At 37.6% G+C, this 13353-nt stretch overlaps 1 protein-coding gene across 3 annotated transcripts in view; it reads left to right on the plus strand.

Annotated features, from left to right (window-relative positions):
* The window catches only part of LOC103468293 (thyroid hormone receptor alpha), a 74491-nt gene that overhangs the window by 20954 nt on the left and 40184 nt on the right, over nucleotides 1-13353 (plus strand). For all 3 annotated transcript variants that reach the window (XM_008415257.2, XM_008415255.2, XM_008415256.2), the window contains one exon: nucleotides 11741-11954. In XM_008415257.2, the coding sequence (XP_008413479.1) occupies nucleotides 11908-11954 (47 nt within the window). In that variant the 5' untranslated portion in view covers nucleotides 11741-11907. The remainder of the gene's footprint in view (nucleotides 1-11740; nucleotides 11955-13353) is intronic.

The raw sequence follows: 13353 nt of genomic DNA on the forward strand, positions 1-13353 counted from the left end.
ATATATATTAGTTCCCTTTTTATATGATTGTACAGAATGTATTGACTCCAAAGTGAAAGTTAAATCCTTGTTAGTGTGTGGTTCCAATTCCAGACGTTCATCTGATGGAGCTGCAGCTTCATGTGGAACCTGAATACTTTATAATCCTTGTGCGTTGCTCAGAAAAGGGGCATTTATTTTTAAGTAACTCTGCAATTGTTCTCTCTTCATTTCATCCTTCATCAGCTGAAGAGAGGTGTAACATTTTTAGACCTCACACATTCCCAGCAACATACACATTCCCTAACTCTGACTCTGTCACATCCAAAACTCCGATACTAGAGGCGCCCACGCATCCACATGCTTCCATCGCTGGTTAATTACGGGCGCTGGCGAAGAAACGGCAGCCATACATAGTCAATGAGAGCAGGCGAACAATGGACGCACAGAGAGGATGATTGCTGTAAATAAAAGGCTGGAAGTGGAGCGAGGGAGGAGAGGAGGAGGAGACCATGCCTGTTGGCACATGGAGGGATGGAAATAACCAGGGCAGAGAAGAAAAAGGAAAACTTTTTTTCCACAATGGAAAAGCGTTCACTTGGAATAAAGCCTCTGATTTTTTTTTACATATCTCTGTCTTTACCAACAGTTGTTTAGAAGTAAAAACATCTAATACAGTTAAATTGAAAAAAAAAACAGTCAGTAAAACTTAGGAAATTAATTTAGAAGGTTAAAGAAGTTGAAAATATTTACTATTACAATCATGTCCAAATTACCCAGGTGGTATAAATGACTGCTGCATTTACTGTTATTCAAAAGTATTTCACTTGTTTTATGTTTCAACCACAAACTTAAGATGCAGTATGTAAAATATGTAAAATAGACTTTTTATGTAAAATAGACTTTTTGAGATTTACATTATATTATAAATGTATTCCGTCTTCAAAAACATACCTGCAGCGTTGCTTTGATTCTTTTATACATGTTTGAGAAATCCTTTAGTCTCCATGGCAACCATTCAGCTGTGCAAAACGGCTGCTCTCACTGAGCCTTTTCCACGCGGCTTCTCCTCAGAGCTGCAGCTTCTGTGTTTTGGCCTCACAGAGCAGCCTCCCCCCCTCAGCCCCTTCAGACTAGCCAGCAGCAATTAGCAAACACTTGGTGGAACTGCACACCCACCAAGCTCATCTCACAAGCTACTTTTTCAGTCTGACACTAACAAAAATGCTTAATGGAGGAATATTAATGTGACAACTTCCTGAAGGCAGAGTGTCTGAAAGAGCAGGAGCCATTTGCTAGACCTAGGTGTAGCTAAAACAACCAGAATGGCCTATTCAAAGTCAAGATCTAAATCAAATCCAAAATATGTGAAAAAAATTATATATTTATATGGTACTCTTTTATCTTTTTTTTWATTATTTTATTTTGCAAAGGAGAACAAGCAAAAACATTTCTTAATATAAGTTGTAATATCCGAAAAAGGACATCACAGAAGACAAATGTCAAATACATGTCTCTGGCAACTTTTCTGTTTTTATTTGTAAAGAAAAAAATATAGCAGAGCATGTATTATTTGTGTTCATACACATACAATAAAACCTAGTTTTGTGTTGCAACATAAACTGTAAAACTTTTGCAAAGCACCGAGAATCGGGCCAACCTGCTGATTGTTTTGGTTCCTTTTTAATTGGCACGGTCCTGCTCTGTGACCCAAATGTTTAAATATGTTGGTTTAACAAACTGAGAACAAAGTTCAGCTCGATTCTCTTCAGAGTTCAGTCCAGTTCACTCTATTATTTTAGCTCTAGTTCACAGCAGAGGCCATCTCAGGACACTGGACAGAGAAAACCAAAGTTCAGTTCAGATCCCATTAGATACAATCCACCTAATCCAGTTCAATCCCAGGTCATATAACTGGAGTTATTTCATAGCTAGATTCTAAAAGTTATCTATATGGAGAAACAAATGGATAAAGTTGAATCTTTACATTCAAACCTTAGTTTCACACAAGCAGCATTGAAGAGGAAGAGTGTCTGTATAATTGTAAAGTTATGTCTCTAAACTGCGTAGTTTTGTATACATGTCTTAAAAGGACGGTATTATGTAAAAAAAAAAAAATCTATATTTTTTTTAGCTTTACATTATGTTATAATGTTACTCTGTCATCAAAAACATACCTGGAGTGTTGCTTAGATTAGATTAGATGCATTTTTACTCCGTCCAAGGAGCTTCTTGGATGGAGCTTCTCCTCTGAGCTGCAGTTTCCAAACTTCAGATCTAGTACCTCACAGAGCAGTTCTCCTCCACGACTCGTCCACTCGGCTCCTTCAGACTAGCCAGCAGCGATTAGCAGATATCTAGTGAAAGTGAAAGAACAGGAAGTTTTAAAGAGACAGATGTCCAATATCAATGCGTTAAATTACAAAGTCAAATTTTTTTTAAGTCACGTTTTATATACACAGCATTTTTATAACAATTAAAGGTAACATAGTTACTTGGTTGTGTTATAAAATGGCACTATGTGGCTGGAAAATATACAAAATTGCGCTTGTAATAGTTCTTTAACCAAATGGTATTAAACCCAAATGGAACGTTTTGCTTTTGAACAAACTAAAGATATGGAAATACCATTTGTCACATTATACTGCTGCAGCAAAGCTTTTCTCTAATAATCGAATGGTTTTGTATTGTATTTTATCTCATTTCCACTTTTAAGGTCATGTCTTTGATTGCTGATGGCCATCAGTATTCTGTGTTCGGCCAGCTGCTACAGCAAAGCTCCTCTCTTGAAGCTTGTGTTTCAGGATGTTTTTGAACAGAACCTGGGCATTTATTCCCACAAGGTCCAATATGTCATAAAACAAAGCAAAGGGCCGTTATTATGTACCACAATTTACTGAATATTTCTTTGCCACTTCATTCAGAATTCCCACATCGTAGTTTGCCTCAATGTAATACTGCACAGACTCTTGCTTTGCCTTCGTTCGACCGCTGATGCTCCCCCCACCCCCATGCACACGGTGCTAAAAATACAGACATTTTTGCGGGACTTTCCCTGATAAATGATCAGTGTTGGATCTGTATTTCAGCACATTCTTGAGAACACTCTTGACTATTGTGTTAAAAAGAAACAAATAAAATGCAAAAGTTGTCCATTCATTGCAAGAAAAAAAAAAAAAAAAAAAAACTGCTCCCTTGGTGTCCGGAGAGATTATCTGACGTTCGTTTCAGAGAGTGAAATAATGACCTGAACTGACTGCCACAGGTCCTGATATGTTTTGTTCTCCTGTTGTTGTCAAAGATGTTCACACAGACAAAGTATTTATTTTCTTGTTTAGTGAATATGTACTAGGATAGCACAATATTAGAATAGAATATATTTATAAACATTATAATGTGGAACTTATGTTGAATCGCTGTTTTCCTGCCTTTTTCCTCATTATAAATCAATTTTAGTGATTAATTAAAATAACTGTTTATAACTGTTTAATTTCTTGGAAAGCGTAATAAATTGTGTGGGTTAATACACCCAACTACTGAACATTTTGACTTTATCACTTGTAGCTTTGAAATGGTTTAAGTTGGACTACAAAGTCTTTATCAGAAATAAAAATGGTGGATTTGCAAAACTGGCTAGCAGGAAGTCCATGATCTTCACAGTTCCTGTAACATGGTTGTTCAGTTTTCTCTCTACTCTCTATAAGGAGAGTTTCAAAACTATGACCCAAACAGAATATAGAATATCTACGCCGCACTAAGAGCGGCTGAATTCAACTTTTCTGCACTACTGGAGGATCCAACTAATCAGCAAAATGTATTTAAGTGCTAAAAAAGTGTTTTGCATGATTTGTCCCTTTTTAAGAAAAGAAAGTCAGGAAAAAACTCGATCAAAATCGGATTTGATATGAAAAAAATCAGAGATTTTATTTTCAAGTCACATTTCCAGAACTTTCTAGTGTCTCTGTGACATTTAGCACCTAGCTAGTGCCGTTTCATCTGTCAGGTGGGAATATGATCACATGGAGCTCAACGATCCTACAAAAGTCAAAAGGGTAACATCAGCAGCCTGATGTAGGAGAGTCTTTTGTCATAGACAGAGGAAGCATCAGGACTGATGAGGAGATGGATGGAGCTAAATATAGGACAATCCTGTTAGAGGCTGAAAAAACCCTGAGACCTGGGCAGGCATTCACCTTAGCGACATCGACCACAGGTAAGGAGCTTCCAGCTCATAACCTCACACAATAGTTTATGTTGAATAAAGACAACCTGCAGAACCGTCTGCCACTAATTCAGAAAATTCAGCATGATGATGCTTATTTTTTCACAAGTAGGTTTATTTTGAAACCTTGACGTTGCGAGCACTCCAGTTAATGAGTTTCATCTCGACGAAACCTATCAAGTACTTTCAGTCACCTTGTCTACGTGAAGCACCTAGCGCTCGATCCCCAAACAGTCACTAGGTCCTTCCAGCTAATAAGGGTTTGGCTCAGGAATTGGTAATCGTTTTACCCTGTCCTGGCCTTCTAAGTCTTGACATCTACGCCCCGGGAGTGTCAAGTCTTAAATCACTGATATCACTAGCCAGTTAATTAGGAACTGCACTCTATATTATTGACAGGCCTTGTTATCCTCTGGTGCCACTTGGCTTTTTGGCATTATAAGCCACCTAATGCGGTGGTTTGAACATTGGAGCATTATCGGATCGTTTCTGGAACTGCAAGCGGCTTCTATCACAACTTCTGTATCTTAGCTCGATCAAAGGGTAGTTTGTTTTGCTCCTTCTTTTGATCATATTTCATAAGGCCAGAGAAACTGTTGCTCTTTAAGTGCTGTTGGCGTCAAATGAAGCTCAGCAGAATGACGAAAAGATGAAAGATTGGATAGAAAGTTAAAGAGATTTCACATAACATAGCGAATAGATGATGAGTTGGACGACAGTAAAATATGATTGGGAAGGTAAGAAGAGTTGGATGAAGGAGAATCACTTATCTTTGATAGCTCCACACTTGGCCTAATAAATTTGGGTCTCATCCATGGCGTGCTGATACAAGGTGTGTGTGCTCATCTGTTCACCTTGCCTTAGTGCAGATGTACTTTGCTGTGAAGCCAAACTCGATGTGGAATGTTTTCATCTTTGAGACTGAATTCAAAAACTCATAAAATGTGTCTTATGATTTTTTTTTTATTCAGTCTTCTCAGATCATGGTATTGTTTGATGTCAGATTTTCTTCATCTTTTTATTCTTTGATTATTTTATGTTAGCTTCAGACATATATATATATAAAAGAAGATTGAGTGAAGCAAACTGGCTTTAATTATAACTACGTTCCTCTCTAGTTTCATTTTAGAACTTAACAGTTTAGGCAGTAGAGGCAGGTTCACCTGTCTGATTGTAGTTCATTTGGGGATTTGTGTATCCTGAAGTACTGACACAAAGACAAAACAACTATTATATTGTGTTTCATACTCTGATGCCATCTGCTGTCTCATAAGTGAAGTTGGGCGTCAGCAGCTCAGCTTTATTTTCACTTTTCCATCCTGCAGCTACAGAATGTTTGTTTCAGTCATGATAGAAACTATGCTGATGGAATTTGTGGAAAAATCTATGGGGCAATCAAAAGTTGCCATCTTTTCTTTCATTTTGAGAGTTTTCTGTCTCTAAAATAGTGCGTCCACTATTAAAAAAAGAACAGCAAAATACTGCTTATTGTTCAATGATGATACAAAAATATTGTGCATATACTGTATGTAAGACTGGGCAGTTTCTACACTTTAACATTCACTTTCTGTTTTTTACATTTCTGTAGAGAGATATTTGGCACACCAGGGGAAAACCAGGAACAAGTTGCCGGAACAAAAAATTAAAACCTTGATTTTCTGCCAAAGTTTATTTTCATGTTTATTCAAAAAGTAAAAATCACAAAGAAAACCCATATTGTTTAAATGGCCTTTTCAGAGTTTTTACATTGTACTTTTTTTTTTGACAAATGGCCAAATCTTTTTCATTTAGGTTTTTTTTATTATTATTTGTGTGTTTTGCATTAAAACGTTAGTAACTGACTTTGCACATTGGATCACATTCCAACTACACACTTCAAAGAAACATTTTTATTCTTTCAGTAGTACAAACACTTTTGTGAAGAAACAAAAATATAGAAAGCAAGTCGCATTTGCCCTCGTCTTCACCACTGTGTTGGTCTACTGCATAAAAACACATTGAAATAAGATAGTTTGTTAAAGGGTTATAAATACTTTTTCTTGGCAAATATCACTTACAAGATTAACTAGAGTCACCTTTCAGGATTTATCAATGTTATTACTAAAATCTAATTCACATTAATTCAATTCAGTTTTATTTTAGTAGCAATAAATCCCAATACAATACAGGTCATCTCGGGACAGCGTAGCAAAGTCCACTTACAAAACAAGAAAAAAAAGATCAGAAAATTTCTAAAAGTCATTATTTGACATTTATTAACATTCAAACCCATGTGATGTTTTCACTGTGATTAACTGTGATAATTAGTAATGCCTATTTCCCTCTTCATTCACCCTGTGCAAGCAGTGAGAGCAGCCTCTGTCTGCTGCACCTCACACTGCAGGTCACCTGAGGACACATTCATACACACAACACCAGTGTTGTGGTAAAACTGGATTCTTCTCTCCGTCGCTTTATTAAAAAAAAAAAAAAAACTGAACTGGTAGTGGAACCCAGAAATCAGTGGAGCTAGTTCTACTAAAGTGCTTCCAAAACAACACAAGTAGTATTTACTGTAATTGTGAGAAAAAAAAAAATACACATTGATATCGATACACATTGATATTGATTTATTTTTATTCAAACTAAATCTCAATGCATTGGATTTTTTATTTTTCTAAATCTAAAATTTGGAAAACATTTTAGATTTCTATTTGCAAAACCTTTATTTCCTACAGGGGGGTTGACGGAGAACAAATTCTAATAATTTTCAACAACAAAACATGAAACAGCAGAAAATAAAAAAAAATGTCATAAAACAAACAACACAAAGACCAACCATATTCATGCAGACTAAACATACCATATACACATGAAAAGGCCTGTCATGATATTGTTTATCATACCAATTAATCGTTTACTGGACGATAAATTGTCCAGTAAATTATTGCAATAATTGATAGTATTGGTGTTTTGAGGCAGGCTGCACAGTGGCGCAGTTGGTAGAGCTGTTGCCTTGCAGCAAGAAGGTTCTGGGTTCGATTCCCGGCCTGGGGTCTTTCTGCATGGAGTTTGCATGTTCCCCCTGTGCGTGCGTGGGTTTTCTCCGGGTACTCCGGTTTCCTCCCACAGTCCAAAAACATGACTGTCAGGTTAATTGGCCTCTCCAAATTGCCCCTAGGTGTGTGTGTGCATGGTTGTGTGTCCTGTGTGTCTCTGTGCTGCCCTGCGACAGACTGGCGACCTGCCCAGGGTGACCCCGCCTCTCGCCCGAAACGTTGGCTGGAGATGGGCACCAGCACCTCTCCCGACCCCACTGAGGGAAAAAGGGTGCAAGAAAATGGATGGATGGATGGATGGTGTTTTGAGGCCATTCTATATTAATCTAATGACAATAGCATAATGATGCAAGTTTGCCCTCTCAAAAACCATTAAACTCTTCACATTGGAACTAGGAGATATTTTAAATACCCAAAATAAAACATTTATAACCAAAATCATAAATATAATGGACTGTGATGTCTCTGTAAACAAATTATGAATAATCAGGCTGGAAATTATCAAGCTCATTTTAATTGTGGTTACTGAATAGTTGATCATTACAACAGGCTTACCCATATCAGACATTTATTTATGAATTGATTCAAAATCACAAGTTTTCATAAATCTTAGTGTTAGCTAAGAGCTCTGTAACTCAGACTTTAGATGGGTTTCTTTCCACAAGCTTATTGTAATAATTTGCCTGAATACTGGAACATTCTCCTGACAGACCTGAACAGAGAGACTAAACCTTTATAGTCTCTCTGTTTCAGATCAAAGCATTATTTCTTTAATGTCTCTGAAAAGCCACAAATTAAAAGTCTACTCTGTTCTGTTTTGAATGGGCCCCATCAAGAGGCTAAATGAGTTCTGTTTGTGTTTAGGGAAGGAGGTGCTGGAACAGAGAATTACCCAGCATGCCATTCATTAAAGAACTGCCACTGTTTTGAAGGCAGAGTAATTTTAAAGGCCTCATGCGTTTGTGAAATCTTCATTAGTCGGGTGTAAAACCGTGAATAGACGGTGCTATTTTGATCTGTGCCAAAAGTTCATGATGTTAGCAGGATAGACCACTGTGAGCGCTGCATTGCTGACAAATAGTTTTACATTATTATTTTTAGTGTGTGAAAACGTAAAAAATCTGACATGAAGTCTTTATTTACTCTCTCAAAGCTCAACTCATGGATGAGCTTTGAGAGTCTAGAGAACACTTTCAGCAGTGACCTATACAGGTTGAGTCTTTTACAGAGCTCCAGTATGGAGCATTCAAAACTGGAAAACAACAGATAAAAACTCCCAAAGCAAATTAAGCCTGAATTTGTTTCGGTGTGCTTGTAAGCAGCTTACGGCGAATTAGATTTGGCTGCAGTTGCTTTCCTCTAATAGACGCAGGACTGTAGCAGTAAATAAGGAACACAGAGGTTGTTTTGTAAAAGCAGATCTACCTCCATGAAGTCTGTCTTACAATGGTTCAAACTACAGGAATACCAGGAATCTTGTTTAAAAAAAAAAAGGGTTTTCAAAGAAATAAACTGGGTTTAATTTGCATTTTTTTCTCATACTAACATTTTAATCAAATTACTTTCAATCAAACTTCAAACGTTGTCTTTTTTTTGCTAGATTCAGTATATTTTTCATCAGTTTTTAACTGTAGAGTGCACTCAGACCAGCACTGTTTTTTTGTTTTGTTTTGTTTTTTTGTTTTTTTTTTTGCTTTAATTGAACTCAAAAAATCCGTTCAGAAAATCTGCTTTATTTGAGGAAATAAACTTAATTCTGACGCAAAGCAAGAAAATGAACGCTGGCCCACACAAAGACCCTGGTTTTGGGCCGGTTGAAGTTAATTCTGGTATATGTAAACACCAAGCGGACCAGACCACTGCAAAAACAGGAAGTGGACTATAGTGCAGGGGATTTTGGGTAAGTGCAACCAAAACAAACAGAATTGTCACGTGAGTTTTTTTTTTTTTTTACCAACGACAAAAGAGAAATCCTAGAACACGTTGTTCACCTGTTCTAAAAATTGGTCTACCTCTGCACAACCTGCACAAAATGTAGTAATGTTATTATATATTGCAGCAGAAAGTATTACAAAATGTGTTCAAGGGATTTATTAAATTTTACATAATTTGGTTTTAATAGGGTTTTCTTGCAATTTGAATACTGATTTTATTACATTATTACATATTGTGACGTTACAGTGCCCGAGATCAAGTTTTTGATCTCAAGTCCAGCTCAAGTCTCAAGTCTTTGATTCCAAGTCTCCAAGATTCCAAGTCTTATAGTCTCGAGTCCCCAATTCTGCAAACCAGACATTCCCAGTTCAAAGTAACCTAAATTACCTTTCTGTCCCTTTCAACAGCTCACTTTGAACATTAGTAGGTTGTCTTCGCCATGTTTAGATGTCTAATTGAATTTGGTTGCTGCCATGGGGTTGGTTGATTCAATATTTCTGCTCCATGCATCTTCTTGACCTTTCTGAATGACCAAACTGAAATAACGGTGGCTTAAGCTGAGTTTATGTGTCCAGCCATAAATCGGCAGTCTGTGGGCATTCAGGGGGAAAGTGTCACCGTCAGGTCAGCACTCTTCCCACTGAATATGTTCTTAAATATCAAGTAGTGTTAGAAATATCCTCATGGAAAATCTCGCACCGTGACGGCCGCTGTGATCTACGCTTTTTCATCGTCCTTCCTCTAAGCTATGAGCTCTTCCTCAGCTATATCCCTGTCCTACCTCTCCTCTTCCTCCGTATGCAACTCTGGTTTAATAATAAGAGCATTAGCAGAGGATATTGCTGACATTTCTGTTGGAAATTTGGATGTGACTGGCTGGTACAAAAAAACAAGACTGGCTGGTACATTTCGGGGTCGTTTATGATTATTGAAATTGTTCCATGTGTGCCAGCTAATAAATACCACGCTTTTATCACAGCATGTTTACTGAAGTCTTTTAGCACTTAATGGGGGTGCAAATGATGTCTTTGTAGCTCCACTGCTGTTTCGAGCTCATTAATTATTTATAACAGGATTGGAGGCATCAGTGGGTGAGCTATCACAGTAAAACATGACTTTAAATGTTCCTTATGAGAACAGAGTTGATAAACCAGGGCAGCGTAGCTGTTCAACATTCAGTCTCTATGTTATCTACTGAAGTCTCAACCCGTGTCTGAAAGTAGCAGCTTGTGAACAGAAAGCGCAGCAGTTCTGGGCTTGTCAGAACATCAAGTTAAAAGTTGAAAAAACAGCAAATGATGCTACACTGGAGAGAAGAATGTATCAGAGACATAGAAGAAGCAGTGGTTATGAATAAATCTTATTTTGCAATCATATTTAATAAGTGATTGCATAAACTGACCTCATTCAACAGAGGTCCAGCCAATAGGTGCCATCTTTCTAGATGAGTTTACTGGAAATTACCTGAATGCATTCAATGTTTCTCAAGACACCCGGTTCTGATAGGTCCATCCACTGGTTCACCAGTAACCCTCACTACCATTACAGGACAAAATCAATAGAACAGTCCAAGCAAATCAGAAAAAAAAAAGTATAGTATAAGTCAGGGGATGGAGATAAAAAATAAATCAATTTAAGACCCTGAACATCTCCTGGAGTTCAGTTAAATCAATCACTAAGAAAAATCTACCCAGATCAGGTCGTCCTCAGAAACGTTTGAGTGACAATGAAGAAGAGGACACCAGGTTACCATGACTATGCTGAAGGAGTCACAAGCTGAAATGGAGAATCTCTGGGGATGGTGTCATGATTCTTCACCAGGCGAAACTTTGTGGGAAATACTTTGCAAGAAAGGTCAACAAAGTCTTTGTAAAATGGCAAACTTCAACACAGACAGAACTCAGGTTGATTCTGTGTTGACTTTTTTTTGGTTTGCTGGTATGGAAAACAAGACAATCTTGAATCTCGAAATGTAAAATTGTTTCTGTGTATATTTTGATGGTTATGAAACTGATAGACAGCCAGAATCAGGTGGTTACTTATTAGGATAATCATCTCAAAGAACAAGAAAAAGGAAAGTAATGTAATGTTTTTAGAAAACTTTTTACAATAAAATGAAAATAAAACTTTTTTTTACATGACTATTGCTCCTCATATTTTATATAAAAAAATGCAGCCTCTTAAGTTCCCTCGTAAGAAGTGAGCAGAATATGTTGAAGTGGCACCACATGAGAACAAATTATCCAGGGACAAAAAGAGCGGGAGTCCTTCTGGGAAGCGACTCATGGATAAATAATTATGCCTTAAGGGGCTAATTGTAATAAACTGAATGCTTGACACCACTGAACCTGCTCTTCCCTGAACTTAAAACACGAAACTCACTACAGTGTGCAGTTTGGATCCCAGCCGGTCCACAGCTTCAAAACAGGTCAGCTCGACCCAATTCGGAGCCCTTGGATAACATTCAACGAGTTCAACTTTTAGGGGCATAGAGTTTGCTCTTGCTGGATACCAGCATGTGAATTTCTAACGGATTGATTTGTCTCCGTCCCTTTCCATCATGCAGCTCTCCGTCCAACTCGCCGTGCTCCCGTCCCGCGGTTTCCGTTCCCGGATTCCTCTGGTTGGCTGTTGAGAAGGCTGCCGGCGAATGCTGAGCAGGTCGACCTGTCTGAGGTACGCCTCCCGGCTCTGCGATTGGTCGCTGGATGCTACTGGAGTTGAACGGCAACGATGTTCGACAATCAGGAGAGCAATTCATCAGAGAGCGATGAGAAAGGGTAAGGCGGGTTGTTTGAAAGATTAGAGTGCAATGAACTGCAGAGTAGAAGTAAAGTGTATCTGAAAAGTCTCAATGAATATCCCTAGGTAATTGAGAAATAAACTAGGTCCTTCACTCTTTTTGGTAGAAAATTATCCTGTTTTAGTAGTTAGCATAAAGAAAAACCTTTAAGTGCAAACTAGTGCATGAGGTTGTTCAAACTTGCTGCCATCTAAGTATTTAACATTTTAAATTTTTCAGAAAATTAAAACTCTGAGCAGATTATAGAGAAGTTTCTCTGACCTGCTGGTAAGCTTTTTAAAAATCTCTTTAAAAAGCTTACAAGCAATGGAGAAAATATCGTTTTTAATTTATTAGAAATGCTGATATATTTTTTTTGTTTTGTTTTTTTTGGGACCACACATACGAATTGGGCTAAGATGAGTTGATGAGCTGTGTTCCCATTGACCTGCTTAATGAAAAAGACAGCAAAAGACACAGCTAACTAGTTTTGCTGATAGGACCAGGTGGGTTTTTTTTAGGCAGTATCAAAAATGTGTTTATTTCACAAAACTTCAGTGGAAATATTTTATTTTTTTGCACCACACAAGTCACATGATAGACAACTGGATGTTGCCACTGACACAAACCATGAAGAAGAAAACAACAGGAAGTAGCACAAGGATCATGGCGCGACGTGTTTATTAATGACTTAAACTTATTCATATGTGATTTAATTGTTTCTTATTAACTGGAAACACCACAATTATGAAATTGTGTGTGGGAGGTGTGGGGGGGTTTACACTAGAGGATTATAGACAACGTTTTACATATGTGTAATGGTTATACTGCTACTGCGGGCTGGTATTTCACTATCTAGGTCAAAACAGCTGAATAATTTTGTCTGAGCTTTGAACTTGACCTTTTCCTCCGGGGTAAATGTTGTCATTAAGCATATCCACAAATACTTTTTGAAGTTTATTTTAGGAAAGTAGGACATCTACAAACAGTTGATTGGTTGGTTGGTTTGGAACAAGGGAAACTGGTTTCTTATGATTGTTGTGTTTGATGGTCACCGCTTCCAGATAGTTCGCAGAATGAGCTTCTTTATCCAACATCTTCCTAAGGCAAACTGTCTCCCTATGTGAGACAAAGATCGGTTCCCACAGGCTCTGAAGACGAAGACTTCAAAGCTGTTTGGGTTTTGCTGAGTCTCTTTCTTCAGGCAGAGTCCTGGAGCAGCGTGGTTTTTCTGACTTTATAGCACGCTAGCTACATGTTCACACAGGAATATTTACTACTTTTGTTTGTGTGTTTGTTTGGTTTTTGCTTTTAAAAATGACGATTAAAGTATGTCGTTAAATTAGGATTGCAACAATTATATTAGTATTGATTATTCTGACGATTTATCAGATACA

Source organism: Poecilia reticulata, linkage group LG8 (genome assembly GCF_000633615.1).
Source record: "Poecilia reticulata strain Guanapo linkage group LG8, Guppy_female_1.0+MT, whole genome shotgun sequence".
Taxonomy (NCBI): Eukaryota; Metazoa; Chordata; class Actinopteri; order Cyprinodontiformes; family Poeciliidae; genus Poecilia; species Poecilia reticulata.